Source organism: Lontra canadensis, unplaced genomic scaffold (assembly GCF_010015895.1).
Source record: "Lontra canadensis isolate GAN:19392208 unplaced genomic scaffold, GSC_riverotter_1.0 scaffold2, whole genome shotgun sequence".
In the NCBI taxonomy this organism is placed as follows: Eukaryota; Metazoa; Chordata; class Mammalia; order Carnivora; family Mustelidae; genus Lontra; species Lontra canadensis.
In genome coordinates, this window is record NW_022630996.1 from 39,711,485 (window position 1) to 39,730,268 (window position 18,784).

General features: G+C 41.9%; 1 protein-coding gene across 2 annotated transcripts in view; it reads left to right on the top strand.

Annotated features, from left to right (window-relative positions):
• CPVL (carboxypeptidase vitellogenic like) overlaps positions 1–12,967 on the top strand; it is a 126,110-nt gene extending 113,143 nt beyond the window's left edge. For both annotated transcript variants that reach the window (XM_032872458.1, XM_032872466.1), the window contains one exon: positions 12,853–12,967. In XM_032872458.1, coding sequence (XP_032728349.1) covers positions 12,853–12,957 — 105 coding nt within the window. In that variant the 3' untranslated portion in view covers positions 12,958–12,967. The remainder of the gene's footprint in view (positions 1–12,852) is intronic.
• Positions 12,968–18,784: the final 5,817 nt, after the last annotated feature.

Consider the following 18,784-nt stretch of genomic DNA (forward strand, 5'->3'; position numbering starts at 1 on the left):
AGTGGGCTGATTTTATTCATTTCCTAGTGCTTGACAAAGAAACCACAAAGAACTACTTAAAGAGGAAAACACTGATTTTATATAAAGCAATTAAAAAATACAGCATTTTGAGAAAATTTTTAAAAAGAGGCTCCCCTACTTTATACATTCTAAAATGGGACTGTTCTTGCTTTTGTGATGTTTTAAGAAAAGTCCCAGGTTTTAGAAGATGCTATTCAAGAATGCTCTGTGTTTTAAGTTGTTATGGTTTAAACTACTTCCTTTGACAATAGCTGGTCTTAACAAGTCCCCTTACTCTCCAGTCTACTCTTCTCTCGGTGCTTTTGCCAAAACACAAGTCCAATCATGTTTTCCCTTGTTCAAACCCTCTCACCGACTCCCTGCTACTTCCAGAATAAAGTCTTCATTCCTTATAAGGTCCTTTCTGCTCTTCTGGCTCCCCAGAAAACTCCCATTTACCTTCAGGGATTAAAATGACCTCTAAAGAGTTACCTGGCCGGCTGAGTCAGTAGAGTACGCCACTGTTGTTGGTCCTGAGTTCAAGCCCCACGTTGGGTGTAGAGATTACCTATAAATAAATAATAAATAAGTGAATAAATAAATCAAACTACCTCTAGGAAGCCCTTCTTCTCCCAGAATACCTCCTTCTCTGCATCTCTTTGTGCATGAACCACACTGGGGTTTCTCTTTCATTTAACTCTTTAATTGCTTTTCTCCCCTACTTGACACTGAGCTCCTTGAGGACAGGAATAACATATCATTTATCTCTGTAGCAAACCCCTTAGCACACTTCCCAACACCCAGTGAATGTCTGGTGAATGAAAATCAAATTGGCCCCCACCTCATACTGACACCCATCTGTGTGTGTGTGTGTGTGTGTGTGTGTGTGTGTGTGTGTGTGTGTTTTAAAACCAGTACCTGGGTGGCTCAGTGGGTTAAGTGGCCACTCTTGTTTTCAGCTCAGCTCATGATCTCAAGGTTGTGGATCAAGCCCTTGGGGTCAGACGTCGTATTCAGTGGGGAGTCTCCTTGTCCCTCTCCCTCTGCTCCTCCCCGCCTCTTGCAAATAAATAAATAAAACAAATAAGATCTCTAAAAACAAAACAAAACTGCATTTCTCAAGGGATGCTGTCGTCGCTGACCCATCATACATACATAACAAAGTGTCTTCTAGGAAACAGACTAGGCATGCTAAGATAATGAATAGTTCAAAGCAATTCCCTTCAAAGGAGAAAGGATGCATTGTTTGTGTCAGCTGAAGACGATTTCCTTCAGTGTTACACAGGAGAAGAAAGGAGAAATATTCTGGGAAATAAATTTATGGGAGGAGTTGTAGAAGTTTCATTATCTCGGGGGGCTGATTAGAATGTCCCCTCTTCCAAAAAAAAATCGACTTTTTAGCATTGGGGGTTCTTTTTCTTTAAAAAAAAAAAAAAACCCACACAGCTTGCTTCCTGAAAACAAAGGAAATAATAAACAATGGCAACTCCCAATTTTACTCTGATTATTTGCCAAGAGTCCTCTTAGTTCATGTGGTTCTATTTCATTAGAGAGGGCTGATTAGCATAAAAAGAATGCTTCTAAATTAAGCTACCCAAATATGCACTTAGTTAATACTCAGAGAGCTAATTTATTGTATTATTTAAAATATAAATTGGATAGCAAATCTATTTACTGAGGTATAACAGCTAGGCAATGATGCATAATTTTCTCTTAGCTGTTGAGTGGTTTTTAATAATCTATTGAAATTTAACAGAGAACCATTTCATTATGGGAAGTGAATAAATACTAAGAAGACTAACATTTAAAGTATTATCCACACATGGAGAATAGGTTTTAAAAATTAATGATATTTGAGGAACAAAGAGGGAATTGGGGTTTGCTTTTTAAACAGTAACATTTTGTTGTTTTAATTTGAAGTGTAACCAGATCCACAAAATTGCTTGTGGAAATGTTAAACAGAGCCCAGAAATAAACAAGGTGGAGGGTGGAGTGGGGCAGAGAAACGGGCAGTGTGAAGGAACAAAATAAAGTTGTCTTAAGACACTGCCCCATTGTCAACTGGACCACGGGTATTATTTTTGCTTTGGACAGTCTTTGGCTTAGTAGTGAAAATTCTGTGCCTTGTTTTATTTCAACCAATGGCATCATGAAAATGTTGTGCCCAACATGAAATGTTGGCATGTCCTATGTCCTCAGTTCCTGGAACCTAGGGACATTATCAGTTCTGGGGTCCCCTGAAGGTGTGGGTCAGGAACACAGTTGAATCTAGACCCCCTTTCTGGTTAATAGCTGTCCCACAAAGACCAGCTTCAGAATGTCACAGGGGCTCTGATACAAACGGAAACATCCATGAATGCAGTGGTATGGTCTTGAAACTCTTCCTGCCAGTTACACTAGAATTTCTATGGGGGGGAGGCAGGAATGGAAGCAAGCAGCAGAACCTTCTCATCTTTCTGCAAATATTTGAAACCTGGCCCATCTGATTTCCTGAGCCAAAATTTCAGAGAGAGAGGTTTTGGATCTTACAATTTACTGATCTGAATAGATGTTTCTTTGATTTATTTTGGGAGAGAGAAAGAATGCTCTAATGTTTCCTCTTTCCCCAAGAGAGCCAAAATGTCAGAGAACTGGGGTTGGGAAGGTAAACTGGCGTGGGAGGGAGGAGAGACACTGATCTATAGTGTTTGCCAATTTCCATGGTGTAAATATTCCCGCTATGGCTGATTGCAAGCTACCAGCATGACACCACACTGAATGTGGAGTTGGGCAGCAATGTGCACAGTCTGCTCTCCTGGACCAGTAGCTGAGCTCCAGCACACAATGCTAGATCCATTCCCCCACTGCTGTCTGCGGGAGGTAAAACTTGAGCAGGTTGGCCAGCTCTTGTCTCCTCTTCCCCAGAGGACAATGACTCTAGGTCCTCACATCCCCAGCAGAGAGCCTTTTCTGCTGTAACCCCTGCCCTCTCCTCCCAAAGAAAACTACAGACATATATTATACAGTTAAATATTGAGTTAAGAGTAATTAACAAACTGGATTTTGCTTTTTCCCTCTTTGTGGATTTCAAATATAAAGCTGGACATGGAGGAAGTAAAGTTTTGATTACTTCTTAATTGCATCAAATCTTGTGTTGCAAAGTGGGTTCTTAAAAGGGTGAAAAAGGCAGAACAGCTTTATGCCATTTTGCTAAGACAAGTAAGGTCTTGCTTGCTTGACATTTCTGTGTGGGGAGATGAGGGTGTTTGGCACTGCAAGTGGTAAAAGGGGGGTGGAGGGAAAGAATGGGATGGATCACAGTGTTGGCAGGTTTAAGGGATAAAATTCACTGTAGACAGTTAAGCATATTGATAGAAGTTTGAGCTCATATTCAATCTGCTTTCTTACTTTAATTGGGACCTTTCCCGTGGGAAGGAAGAATTTATAGCATGGAAAAAAAAAAAAAAGCCTGGAAGAGAAATAGTGTCCCTCATAAACAATATAATTTTTCCTTCTGAAAAGTGTAGTACTATCTCTCATATTTATTAGTATTGTAGCTTCTGATCTTTCACCACTCTTTTTTTTTTAAGATTTTATTTATTTATTTGACAGAGAGATCACGAGTAGGCAGAGAGGCAGGCAGAAAGAGAGGGGGAAGCAGGCTCCCCACTGAGCAGAGAGCCGGATGTGGGGCTTGATCCCAGGACCCTGAGATCATGACCTGAGCCAAAGGCAGAGGCTTAACCCGCTGAGCCACCCAGGTGCCCCTGATCTTTCACCACTCTTAAAGGGAAAAAATATTCCTTTGATAATAAAAAATGAAATAATAGTATGATGACTGTTGCTTGAGTGCTTAGTGTATGTCTATACGCATGTGGTGCGAGCTTATTATTTATTTGTGAATTGAGTACCATCCAATGGTTAATATGTATTATCTCCTTGAATCCATACAGAAAGTTACTCTTTTTTTAAAGATTTTATTCATTTATTTGAGAGAGAGAATAAGAGAGAGAGAGAAAGCATGAGAGAGGAGAGGGTCAGAGGAAGAAGCAGACTCCCCACTGAGCAGGGATCCCAAAGCAGAATTCGATCACAGGACTCCAGGATGATGACCTCAGCTAAAGGCAGTTGCCCAACCAACTGAGCCATCCAGGCACCCCAGAAAGTTAAATATTCTTAGGGCAACAAACCATCCTAGATTGCCTGGCACTTTTTCAGCGTTAGCACTGAAAATCCTGTTTCCAGGAATCCCTCAGCCCAGGGAAAACTGGGACAACTGGTCACCCTAATTCTTACCTTCAGATGAAAAAATAGGAGCAGTTAAGTCCCTCAGAGTCACAGAGCTGGACTCAAACCCAGACCTCCTGAATCCTGAGTTCATGCTTTTGACCACCATGCCGAATCACTTCCTGCTACTGTGCTTTTAGGTTTCCAGTGGCGATAATGATCAAGGGAAGAGAAGGCTGTAACTTTAGTCATTCATACCAACCTTGCTGAAATTAACATATAGATTCTTGGAATTAATTGAGAAAAAATTTCCATGACTTTTTCTTTTTTAATCAGAGACATTCATAGCACATTGAAACACCTAGATGATTTGGTGAGATGAGGCTAAGAGATTTGATTGAAGGGTCTTCAACTCTCAGGCATTCATTTTGTATCTCTCTAAAAAGATGGTATATTATTTGATCAACAGATTTCTTCTAATTTAAAAGTTCCCTGACTGTCAGAAGTCTGTTTTTCACGTTGCACAGAAATGTCTGTGCCATTGATTCTCATCCTTCTATTTTGTCTTTTCTTTTGGAGACATAATGCTTTTTCTTAAAACCAGTATGAGCTTATTGATGATACATTGTTTTATTATGTGTCCTTTAATTTTATTCTTTATTAATTTTAATTCTAGTAGAGTTAACATGCAGTGTTGTATTAGTTTCAGGTGTACAATATATTGTGATTAAACAGTTCTTTACAGTACTCAGTGCTCATCATAAGTGTACTCTTTAAACCCCATTACATATTTCACCCATCCCCCCACCCACCTCCCCTCAGGTAACCACCAGTTTGTTCTCTGTAGTTACGAGTCTGTTTCTTAATTTGTCGCTCTCTTTTGTTTTTTCCCCTTTATTCCTTTGTTTTGTTTCCTGAATTCCACCTATGAGTGAAATCATATGGTATTTGTCTTTCTTTTTTTTTTTTTTTTTTAAGATTTTCTTTATTTGAGAGAGAGAGAGAGAGAGCTTGAGAGGGGAGGTCAGAGGGAGAAGCAGACTCCCTCTGGGAGCCCGATGTGGGACTCGATGCTGGGACTCCAGGATCATGACCTGAGCCGAGGGCAGTTGCTCAACAAACTGAGCCACCCAGGTGCCCGGTATTTGTCTTTCTGGCTAGCCTATTTCACTTAAAATTATATTCTCCAGGTCCATCTATGCTGTTGCAAATGGCAAGAGTCCATTGTTTCTGATGACGACTAATATTTTAGAGTGTGTGTGTGTGTGTGTGTGTGTGCACGCACGCACACACACACACATCTCCTCTATCCATTCATCTGTCGATGGACATGAACCGCTTCCATAGTTTGGCTATTGTAAATAGTGCAGCTCTAAACATCAGGGTAATATCTGTCCTTTTAGAAACTACAGCACACATACTGACTTAAGAAAGTTGACTTCAATTAGTACAGTTATCATTTCCCAGATGTGTGAGTACCTGACAGTACAATTTATGCCACCTTTTGTGCAACTGTCATCTTTTTTTAAAACTTCTATGTATTCATACTCCACAAGATGTTATTATTATTATTGACATTCTTTTTATTTACACATGTAAATTCTCAGTTGCTCTTCATTCTCCTCCATATTTTTGTGTATCCGTAGGGATGATTATCCTTCTTTCTGAAGAACAATCTTCAAACGTTTCTTTACAGATCTGCTGGTATTCCTTTTTCCAGTTTTTCCCCCCCTTGAAAATACCTTTATGCAGTCATTTATGTGGGAATCCTAGGTGGCAGCTACTTCCTTTTAGAACTCAAAGGATACAGCAGCACCTGGGTGATTCTGTCATTTGAGCATCCAACTCTTAGTTTCTGCTCAGGTCATGATCTCTGGGTCATGAGGTCGAATACCACATTGGGTTCCACACTCAGCATGGAGTCTGCTTGAGATTCTCTCCCACTGCCCCTCCCTCTGCTCTAATAGGTAAATAAGTAAAATCTTAAAAAAAAAAAAAAACAAAAACCTCAAAAGATACAATTCCACTGTCTTCTAGCTTCCATTGTTTCTGTTAACTAGTCAGCTTTCTTGCTTCTTTGAAATTATTGAAAGTGCAGTTTCTTTTTCTGCCAACTTTTAGTATTTTCTTTCCGTCTCTGGTGTTAGCAGTATACCCAATTATGTGCCCAGATGTGGCTAGTTTTCTCTGGGTTTTTCCAACTTAGGTCTATAGAGCTTCTCAAAGCTGTGGCTTGACAACTTCTGTTGATTTGGGGGAGTTTTTAGTCATGATTTCTATATTTTACTATGTCTTTTGCACAATGCCTTCCTTATCTTCTAATTCTGGGACTCCAGTTAAACATAAATAGTTTGTCATCCCATGGATTTTTTTCTCTTTTCTGTGTTTTCCATAACTTCTTAAATAATTTGTTCATAGTTATTTTATTTTTTTTTAAAGATTTCATTTATTTTTTGACAGAAAGACACAGAGAGAGGGAACACAAGCAGGGGGAGTGGGAGAGGGAGAAGCAGGCTTCCCGCTAAGCAGGGAGCTCGATGTGGGGCTTGATCCCAGGACCCCGGGATCATGACCTGAGCCAAAGGCAGATGCTTAATGACTGAGCCACGCAGGGGCCCCAATAGTTATTTTAAAACCTATACCCAATAACTCCAATATCTAGATCCCTGTGGTCTCTTTCTGTTGTCTGCTTTTTCCTTTGTTGTAGTCATTTGAGCTTATCTTTTGGCAACACTACTACATTTTACTGAATGCTGGGCAAAAATATAGGAATATGATGTTATCTTCCTCCAAAAATGCTTTGATTTTTTTTCTGAAAGGCAGTTAATATAGGGTCAGATCAAGTGGCTTCAGTCTGGGGCTGACATGGTGATTTGGTCCTGGATTTCAGATTTGGGGAGAGTTAACCTGCTTCTGGTTTTCATTACTTCTAAGACCTTGTGTCTCGTGGGTCTAAGAGAAAGCCTGTGGTATCTACCAGAGCCATGCCTCCTTGACAAGCCTGCGATTCCAAATTTTATCTTTGGTCTCTTCTGCATTTTCTTTTGTTTTTATTTTTTGGTCTCCCAAGCACTCTAAGCTCCGCTTAGCTGTTCATTCTTTTATCTGTCACTTTTTGCTGGACTTCTTGCCAAGAGAAGCTTAGAAACTGGTGAATTTCTCAAAGAGAGAAGCAGCACAAAATGATCAGTTCACTTCTCTGTGATTCTCTTTTGTCCACACTCTTGGCCTCTCAAGTCCTATTGCTTTCTGATACTTTCAAACAGCATTTTTTTTTTAAATTCAGCTTTTAGTGTTGTGGGGGGTTGGGGGTATGGTTCAACACATGCTGTTGCTTCAGAGTCAAAGGTGGAAATCCCAAATTATGATATTGTTGCAACTGATTAGGTAAGATGGTGTATCTTGAAAGCCCCTAGGGAACTGTCAGGTAGCACCAAAGCTACATATTGATAACTCTAGGGATATGTCCCACCATGATGGCTACATTTTGGTCAGCTAAAGCACCTTTCCCCCTCCAGTTCAAGAATGCTTTGCTACACTAGAAGTGCACATTGGTAACTCTCAAGTTTTCCCTATTTTGGGGGAAGCTCAACCTTGATCAAAACCCAACTTTGGCTTTTGCAGGGGAAGGGGAGGTGGGGTTGTTGTTGTTACTGATTTTTTTTTTTTAAATGGGTTGCCCCATTCTTTTTTAGGAAGTGGCTGCTAACAAGCTTTGGCTTATTTTTTTATTCTCATTCCCAAGTACCTTTTGTTTTTTTAGTATATGCTTTATTTGAGTGCATATTTATTCCATTTCTATGTGTGCTCAGTGTCTGAAAGCTAAAAGGTAAGATTTTATAAATATGAAATAAGATAAAAAATAATAAAATGACTTTAGTGTAAATCGGAAACCATAACAAGCAAGATTCTTTCCCTGTGTTTGCATCATCCTAGAGTGAAAAACAAGAACTATAAACTTATCCCATATTGCCCACCTCCCAAACCTGCCTCCTTCCTTCTTTCTCTGTTAATAGCACCACCCCTTGCAAAGCTGCCAATGTCAGAAGGCTGAAATGGGGAGGATGTGTACATGTGCTGGGGGAACACTTGCACTTTACCTTTGCAGCTGATTAGTCCCTGATTTTATTGCTTCCACCTCAACATCCCTCTTCTCCTTCCCCTTCTCCCCATTTCTCCCATACACCCACATCCTCTCTCACCTGAACAGCCGGCCTCCTAAGTCACCTCCCTGTCTCAGTATCATTTCCTCCAAATCAACCCCCTCATTGTACATAATGTCATCTTTCTAGGATGCACATCTGAGCATATCACTGCCCTGCTTGAAACCCTCTTGGATACATCCAGAATAGGCAACTCTGCAGAGACAGAAAGCAGCCTCCTGATTGCCAGGGGCACGCAGGGAGAGGAGAATGGGAAGAGACTGCTAATGGATATAGGGTTCCTTTTGGGGTGATGGAAACATTCTGCAATGAGATAGTGGTGATGGTTGCACCACACTGTGATTGTATGAAATCCCACTGTTCAATTAAAAATGGTTAGAATGGTGATTTTAGGTTGTGTGTATTTTAGTGCACACACACCCATCACCACATCATATGGGGCATCATAGGGTCTCACTATTAATTGTCTATTCAACCCTCCCTTTTCTTTCCTCTCTAACCCTTCATATGGGGAACCCTGTGCAGATTGTTGCTTGTTGTGGGTGCTGTGTGGTTTTCACGCCCTGCTGCGTTTGCAAGAGCATTTCCTCTGGGTGCCATGTGTCCCGACCCCACCCCACCCAGTACTGCTGCTGCTCCTCTAAGACCCCCACAAAGTCTCCCTGGACAAACCTACACCCACACTCCCAGTGTGAATTTCCTTCTCCATTCTTGTCACCGCTAATGGCACCACTGGGAGACCCTTGCTGCCCAGGTCCTTGTTTCCAGTTCCAGGGAGGAGTCTATCTTTTTCTAAATAAATAAATAAATAAATAAAGTGGAATGAAGCTTTAAAGTGTTTGCATAACCCTTTTAAAATTCATGACACATCTGTGACCCTCTGGAACATCTGGAATGCATGAGTTTAGAGGTTTCAGCTCTCGTGTGGAAACATCCAGCATACAGAGTTTCTGATGATGAGACCATTTCTATCCAGGGAGCCTTGAGATGAATCTTGTCGCATTTAAATACAGAATCACAGACCTGTCACATTTTGTTACACACCTCTAAAAACCACGGAGTGGTTTGTGTCCTTGATTTGTGAGTGGTGAGCAGCTTGGTTATAAACAACAGAGGGGTTTTTTGTTGTCCTCCCCCCCCCCGCACTTACATAGTTATTTGAGGTTAACATCGGTAAAATGCTGTCAATGTGCTAGGGGACATACTTTAGAATTTTGCTGTGTGTGCAAAAGACTTTGTTCCCAAATGAGCTTTTCTTTCCAATCTTAATGACGCCATCCATGATGTCATTTGATCATTACATATGGCAGCTCAGAACCTGACTGGCGGTGATGCAGGTTACTGAGAGAAGAACCACTTGATTATCGTGGTCCTAGAATGTGTGTGTGTGTGTGTGTGTGTGTATACCAGGAAAGAGGATGATCAAGAGAAAACAGACTAAGGTGAGGCCATGAGTAGATGTCAAACAAATTTCTGTTTGTATTCTCCCTTGATATAAATAGAGAATTGCCTGGTATGTCGAAGAATGGAAAAGGTTCTTCTGAACAGCAGTTGTCAGAGGGCAGTCTTTGCACCAACAGCATCAACATCACCTTAGAATTGTTAGAAATGCAAATTATCAGGCTCTGCCCTGGACCTTCAGTGCTGGGAAGTCTAGGGGTGAGGCCCAGCAGTCTGTTCTAATGAGCTCAGGTGTTCTGATGCACATTCAGGTTTGAGAACCGCTGTTTTAAACAACTCCCTGAAACCAAGATTTTTTTTTTTTTGTAAGATTTTATTTATGTATTTGACACAGAGAGAGATAGAGAGCAGTGGGAGAAGGAGAAGCAGGCTCCTGCTGAGCAGGGAGCCTGATGTGGGGCTCCATCCCAGGGTCCTGGGATCATGACCTGAGTCGAAGGCAGACGCTTCACCAACTGAGCCACCCAGGTGCCCCCCCAAGATTTCTTAATGCTAACATAGAAATACAGTGGTTTGGGGTAATTTGATACAAGCATTTTGACCCTGGATTTTGAATAGGGATAACTGTTGAAAGAATAATGACAGTGGCTAATATTTGTTGAGTACCATCTAGGCGCTATGCCATATGTTCAATGGACATTATTCCACGAATTGCTCCCGTAATTCCCAACTATCCCAAGACGTGATAATTTTTTCTCCATTGTACAGTGAAGGAAACTGAGGCTCAGAGCACGTAAGTGACTTGCCCAGGGTCACACAGCTTGCTGTGCCTTGAGTCGTGCTCCTGCACTCTTGAGTGTAGGCCCAGGCCATAAAGCACTATGTTACCCCCCATTAGCTGCAGCTCTGGTCGGAGAGGCCGGATGACCGTTCGGCTCTTGGACTCAGCTCACCGCTGCTGTTCAGGACCATTGCTGCCAGATTCATTTCCAGAGGCGGCAGCAGCTGGGTTTTGTCACAAACCCGACTTCCGTGAGTGTCCTCAGCTGAGCTGAAGTTGCACAGAATCACTCATCAGATTCCTGCCAGAGCCGGAGATTTGGATGGGAACCTACAGGAAGAGAATTCTAGCCTGGGATTGTGGGGGCAGCAAAAATTCTTCTCTAGAGTCACATGCAGGGGCTCATATCACACATGTGTTTATTCTCAGCCTGTGGGTTTCCTGTCTACCATTTGCTTGTATGCAAATGGTAGACAGGCTCCACTGTCATGGCAGCAAGGCCCAAATGGCCATTGATGGTGTATGGCATACACCAGGTGTTTCCAATTTCGTACGAGGGTTAAGTCCAATCTCACATCTGTAATGGTGGTCCATTTCCCTTATTTGCCTCAGAGGGCTGTTGAGAGCCAGGTAAAATGTTCTATGACTAAGCTGGAAAGTTTAGTTCAAATGTAAAGAATTATTATACAAATACTAGGATTTGAAAAACAAAAACACTGGTGTGTGCATCCAAAGCCAGGTCCCAGCTCATTCTCTGAGTAATAATTGTGCGACTTGGACAGCCCTCCTAATAGCTCCATATCACTCAGTCACTGAGGTTGGTATGAATGGAGCTCTCTGAAGTTAGCTGCACAGTGCACAGCTTGTGTAGCTGTGAGCTGCAAAGCAAAATTCATCTAATCGTCTTGATCCCACTTTCCTCACAGCAAGGTCATAAGATGCCGGCTGTTGGGGGTGGATTATTAATATATCAAATGCACTATGAAAATACATGTGTACTTTTCTTCTGTCTCAGTTGCCTTCTGATCGAGGCAGGTAAAACTAGCTATGAAGGGCCTTGTTAAGGTGGCCTTTACCTGCTGATTTTGAGTTAGCAGCTGGAACCTACTGAATGTGATCCTTGTCCTGCCTACGTTCACCTCCTTCATCCACTACTAACTCCTGCCCACTTTCCGCATATGCCATCGGACACAGCAGGCCATATCGCTGTCTCCTGCAGGGGTTCTGCCAACACCGTGTCAGACACCGTGTCAGTTCTTTCCTTTTCTACTTGGAACGTTTGCTGAAACCAGAGACTTTCTGAATACAGAGACTAGTCCCCTCCCGCCCCCCTGACCCTTCCTCTGCATTCCCCGCCCCCCATCAGTATGACACCAAGCACAAGAGTCTGAACTTACCTTAACTCTAGGTATTTCAGAATACTTTATATATCTTGTTAGGTGACACAGGTACCACTGCTATCCAAGCTCAGTGAGTCCACACTTAGCACAAGTGCGTTTCACTGTGTGTTAATTTTACAATTTTACAATTACAAAATCTGAGGGAAGTGGACTGATAGCCATTCTTGACTTTAAAACATGTCAAAAAGATAGGATGGATGGTGTGAGAAAATGAGTAAAGTGCGTGTTAATGAGAGAATCGAAGTCGTAAGTCTATGGAATTCTTTCAGATTTACTCTATGTTTGAATGTTTTTCATCATAAAATGTTGGGAAAAAAGAATGTTCTAATTCTGTGCTACTCCAAAAAAAATGGCCTTTTAAAAATTTGGGTGTCAAGAATTTCTCGTGTTTATTGTTTTAATTTTTTGGAAAATCAAAATATCCCCTGTATTAATGGCCAAGACTAAGATGGCAGGTAGAGCTCAGTGTGAGGGCCATGTGGCTCAGACGGAAAAGGAAGTTGGGTAGATTCCTCCCCCCCAGTTGGGGGGCAGAGGTGGCCCCAGGGTAGGTCTTCACACCTCAGGGGCCTCATCAGGTTAGAATAACAGACAGCACGTGCTAGCAGACAGCTCACTCCCAAAAGAAAAAAGACACTTTTCAAGTTCCATACGTGTGAAAGATGAACACAACTTTGTGTTAAATTAAATAACCGCACAACAGTAAACCTCTCCTACCTTAAAGGGCCTATTATTAAACCTATCAACACTTAGACAATCAGCGTATTCAAAGGCATGGATTGATAGGATATGTTCTGTAGTTCATGGACGCTCTAATAATACTTCAATCTGAACTAAAACTTTCCATTCATATAGAACATCCATTTCTCTAAAATTTTAACTTTTCTTTTTCTTCCCTAAGGTAATTGTTCGCGGTGGAGGACACATTTTACCCTATGACCAGCCTCTGAGAACTTTTAACATGATTAATCGATTCATTTTTAATAGAGGATGGGATCCTTATTGATGGATAAAGAAAGAACATTGCGGGGATGGGGGGTGGTGGTAATCTTTGAGAAGAAAATTTTCAAAATGGAAACTGTCATAGAAATAAGAAAATTATCTTTTTATTGCTTTAAAATGTTTCTCATCAATAAAAATTATCCTTGAAACAAGGAAGGTTCTGCTTTGGGGAAGAGATCGTTCATGACAAAATTAACTTTAAGAAAATGCTACTCGTGCATCAGAATGACCTCTTAACTTAATGGATGGGAAGAATGGATTCTGAGACTGCTTTAGAGAGAAGCGGATACATGGAAGGTTGAGGTTTTGAATAGGAATTTTTGATTCCTTCTAAGTGCAAAGTGCAGTAAGTGAATAAAGTTATAACAGCATCGTACTCTGTAAATAACTAAAGACTTTGTCATCGTATACACATCTAAGTGTTTGGTAAGTGTACTGGGTAAGAGCATCTAATTATCACAGGTGCGGCCATAATAGTGGTGGGCTCGACTTTGGAATGTGGAGTCTTAGCAAGAAAGGTAGTTTGGAACTCTTTGAAATAGAAATTTTTTTTTTTAAAGATTTTATTTATTTATCTGACAGAGAAAGAGAGATCACAAGTAGGCAGAGAGTCAGGAGGAAGCACGCTCCCTGCTGAGCAGAGAACCCAATGCAGGGCTCGATCTCAGGACCCTGAGATCATGACCTGAGCCAAAGGCAGTGGCTTAATCCATTGAGCCACCCAGGTCCCCCAAAATAGAAATCTTATATATAAAAGTAATAATGTACCAATTGGAGATACGCAGAGGTTCCTACTCTAAGAACACACCACATCTTTGTCTTTTCTTTGTTTTTTGTTTTCTCATTTTTCAGGGTGTTCACTCATTTCAGGGGCACACATTTATCAGATAGCCTGCAGGCTGCATTACTTACCAGTCATTTTAAATTTGGGTTTTAAATCCTGTACATTTTTAAGCCAAATAAGGAACAAGCTAGTTTTGTATAATTGTCGGAATATCACAAAAATTTGAGATAATCTGGCATCAAAATATATACATTTATAAATACGCATACACTAGTAATTTTCCAACTAAAATGTCACATCTTGGCCCATCTCTCCTGTTTATGCAACATGTGCTCTCATCTCTGAAATTCCCCAGCACGTTTGGCTTTTTCAACATCATTTCTCTCTCATGTTACCCCTGTATGAATTGGCTCACTGGAGAACTAAATTTGAAAAGTCAAAACCTGTTCTTGATGCAAATATTTTGGGTTGTTTTAATTTCTCATTTTGTGCCTGATTTCATTCAAGTTTGTGATCTCCCCTTTTTTTTTTAATAGCTATCTTTCACTGTGCCCCTGTACCACCAGACAGCAAACCAAACACTGATTGAAACCAGATTTTAATTATTGCAGAGAAGCTAGGAGGAGTGTGCAGAGTTTTGCATATAGCCCCACCTGCCATTTAAATTGTTGCATTTGGTCCCAAAAATATGCAGTGGAAAGGGCACCAGCTGTGGTTGGGAGAGCAAGAGTTCAGTGCCATGGGTGTCCTACATGCCCTGGACATTTTGGGGCAAGTCACTTCACTGTCCTAGCTTCCTGAAGTCCCCAGGAAGACAGCTGGGAGAGACTCCTGACGTTCCTTTCAGTTTACGTCTCATTGTACTAGTATCTGTTTCACAAGGGCACCGGGACATGACATAGTCGATCTTCATTATTCATAGATTCCATATTTGTATCGTCTACTCACTAAAACTTACTTGTAACCCCCAAATCAGTGCTTGCTCGCTTGTGTGGTGAATGTGTGCCATGACGAAAACCATGAGTTGCCCAATGTGCACGTTTTCAGCAACGGTCAAACAGGTGTTCTTTTGTGGTCTGTTTAATGCCACACTTTTCTGCATTTTTGTGATTTTTGTTGATGCTTTTGCTATTTAAAAGACTCCTAGGCACAGTGCTGAAATGCTGTCTTGAGTTCCTCAGTGCAAGGGGGCTATGGTGTGCCTTATGGAGAAAGTACACCCATTAGATAGTCTTCATTTGAGCACAAGCTACAGTGCTGTTGGCCATGAATTCAACATTAATAAAGTAACATTATATATTTTACAAGGTTTCTTTAAACCAAAACACACGTGGGGCATCTGGGCAGCTCAGTCCGTTAAGCACACGACTCTTGGTTTCAGCTCAGGTCATGATCTCAGCATTGTGACACAGAGCCCTGTTTGGGGCACTGCCCTCGGCAAGGAGTCTGCTTGGGATACTCTCTCCCTCTCCCTCTGCCCCTCCCCTCGCTCGTGCTCTCTCACTCTCAAATAAATAAATAAAATCCTTAAACAGAAACACACATAAAACAAAGTTATGTACTAACTGGTAGACAAAAATCTTGTGACCAGAGGCCAGTCGGAACCACATCCTGTATTTCCCCTACAAGCAGTGGTTCAGAATTCACTAATTGAGTATTTAGGGAGATGTTATAGAAGAGAACTAGAGGGAACAAAGAGAATCGACTGTATTTTTGGAACACCTAGAGTAGGGACCCACACAAAATAATATAGCTCAATAAATGGAAGTTGTAGATCTTGTCCTGGTTATCATCTCGCTGCCCCAGGCATAGGATGGTGGGAAGTATTGGGGGACAAGCTGCCAGGTCTTCCCAGAACAACCCTCGCTGACTCTGCTGAGGGTCCCATGGAGACTCAACTGGCAGGTATTTTACTTCAAAAGGGAGGGAGGAATAGTTTAGAGACTAAAGGAAATCAAGTTTTTTAATTTACTTGGAGAGAGTTCTTTGTGTAGAGAATATTCGTGTGGGGTACACACCTTCCATGGGACACTCAAGACAATCCATTAAGATGCCCTTTCTTGATCCAAGCAGGAGACAGCCTGTTGTCCCATGTGGCTGCCATTACTGTGGGCAACTTACACACAGTGAGCGAGATATAGGAAGGAGATGGGAGGGAGCTTCTCATGGCTCTGGGTCCAGCCCATTGCCAGTTGGAACTTCCATGCTTATAGGATACTATCAGTGGGATTGATTTCATAAAAACAAAGCCTTCAAATCTTAGCATCCTTACAGCGCTTTGCCATGCAATGGGGGATGGCCAGGTCAGCCTCAGGTACCACACGGGTCACCTCATACCAGTGTGTTTAAGGGAGCTGTAGAACCTGGGAACAAGTGATGCATTCTTTCTTCGACAAAATGGTAAGTGTTGCAGATGACCTGTCATTTTCCATCATGGCAAGTGGCTATCGTTAGTACGTCACCTAGCACATTTTTAAAAAATAAACACACAAAAATATATACATGCATACGTACACAGTAAACCCACAATTTGTCCTTCCAAGGCTGAAGTGGCACTTTAACTGTCAGTGAGAAAGTCACTTCTTTCCAAAAGAAATTCAACCTATGGCAAGACCATTTTGAAAACAGGTGTTTGGAAATGTTTCCATTACTTTGTTGCATATGACAAAGAACAAAAACCTTAAATCAAGGAAAGTTTCAACAAACTGTCTTTGCACAAAAGATAAGATTGAAAAATGAGTTTGGGGAGTTAATAAAACTCATCTCATGAGGTATTTTTCCATTTTTGGATCTCTATATCTCCCTCTGTAAAGTGTCTTCTTCAGCTCTGATGGACTTCGAAACCAAGTGTCAAAGCGAAGTGAGTATAGTCAAAGTCTGGTTAGACTTTGAACTGCTGTATCACAAAAGGGTGACCCAAGATTTTTCGAATATGACAAAGCATATGCAACACATTGATCCTGTTTAAAATATTAACAGTAATATTTTAGAAAGCAAAAGTACTCTGTACTACTAAAAATCAAATACAGCTTTCAAAAATTAAGTATGTAAAATTTCATCTTTATCATTTTAAAATTTCTATTTCGATTACTATTTTATAATGTCAATATTATTATACCACAGTAGTGGTATGATTATACTCTATAAATGAATGAATGAATAATTACAATTTTTGGTATGCCTCCAGCAGTTTATAAATGATGGCATGATACATAAAGATTTGGAGAGCTCTCGGGCGCCTGGGTGGCTCAGTGGCTTAAGCTTCTACCTTCAGCTCAGGTCATGATCTCAGGGTCCTGGGATCGGCCCCGAATCAGGCTCTCTGCTTAGCAGGATCCCTGAGCAGGGAGTTCAGGGAGCTCCTCAGCAGGGAGCCTCCTTCCCCCTCTCTCTCTGCCTGCCTCTCTGCCTACTTGTGATCTCTGTCTGTCAAATAAATAAATAAAAATCTTAAAAAAAATTTTTTTTGGAGAGCACAGAGGACAGAAAAAGTCTGCATTTGACAGTGGCCTTGAACTATGTACTCATTTGGCTAAGTCAAAAAAGCTAGACATGTTGGGGGCTTGGGGGGGGCAATGCAGTCAGTTAAGGGTGGACTCTTGGTTTCAGCTCAGATGGTGATCTTTCTTGATCTCAGGCCCAGCAGGGAGTCTGCTGAAGCCTCTCTCCCTCTTCTTCTGCTCTTGCCCCCCCACCCCAACCCATTCATTCTCTAAAATTAAATAAATACATCTTTTTAAAAAAGTACAGCACAGAACAAAACAGCATGCTTTCATTTGTAAGAAAGGAAGGAACGGAAATTAAATAAACAAATAAAAGAAGGAGAAAGGGAGGGCAAAAAAACCAGAAGTTTTGTAACGGGTAAGTGCCTCTGGAAAGAGAAGTAAGAAACTAACAGCAGGAGGGGAGGAAGGACTGGGTGTTGGTGGTGGGTGTGAGGAATACTTAGGATTTTTATAAAATTTTCTGCTTGTGGTACATATATATAAATGTGTGTGTATATATAGAACTGGCCCCACAATCTCAGGGAAAGACCTGCCCTTTGGGTCATTTTGCTGTGGAGGCAGAGCCCTGAGAGAGGTCCCGAAGGACTCAATCTGTTCAGCAAAATCCCATGAGTGTTCAGGTTTCCTGGGCAGCCTAACAGTGGAGTGAGGAAGGTGCCAGAAATACATGCAAAGGGAGGGTTGGAGGAGGTAAAAGAGGGAGCCTGGCTGAGACCAGAGAAAGCTGAAATCTGCAGAACGTGGAGTCAGGAACAAAGTCAGCCACTGCTCTCCCCAGCCCCACCATGCAGAAAGCAGGGCTGCCGGGCAAGGAAGGCATGCTGAATGCTGTGGCTGCCTTGTGCTTAGGCGGGGAGCAGGGGGTGAGTTCATTTGACCTTGGTGTTGCAATCATGGGGAGGCAGAAAAGCACTTCTGTTGCAATGGGCTTGACAACCCGGGAGACCCATGGGGCAGGTCTGCAACGCCCAGCCTTGACCCTTGAGAAATGGTACCTGAATGGCAAAACAAGGGTCTGTTTGAGCTGTGCATACCTAATTCTGTGAAATCAGATGTAATAATAACAGCTATCCTTTCTAAGCCCCTAAAATGCACCAGAGGTTCACCAAGACATCACCAGGGAAATGGCTTTCCTGTTCCACAGATGAGGTCATGTCGCTCATAGATGCAAAGAGACTGGCTGAGTTTCCACAGCCATTGGCAGGCCAGTCCAGATTCAAACCCAGGTGTCTCTCCCTCAACTCCATCCTCTCTCCACAGAGGAGACACACTGCCTCCTGATCCCCAACTTCTTTCTCAACTGATGAAGGTGAGTGTCAGTGACAGGTGGAGTCAGGAAGTCTGTATCCTCAAAAATTCGCTTTAGGGGCGCCTGGGTATCTCCATCAGTTCAGCGCTGGCCTTGGTCTCAGGTCATGATCTCAGGGTCCTGGCAGCAAGCCCCAGATTGGGTTCCCTGCTCAGCGGGGGGCCTGCTTCTTCCTCTGCCTCTGCTACGCCCCCTGCTTGTGCTCCCTCACTCTTTCTCTCTGGCTCTGTCA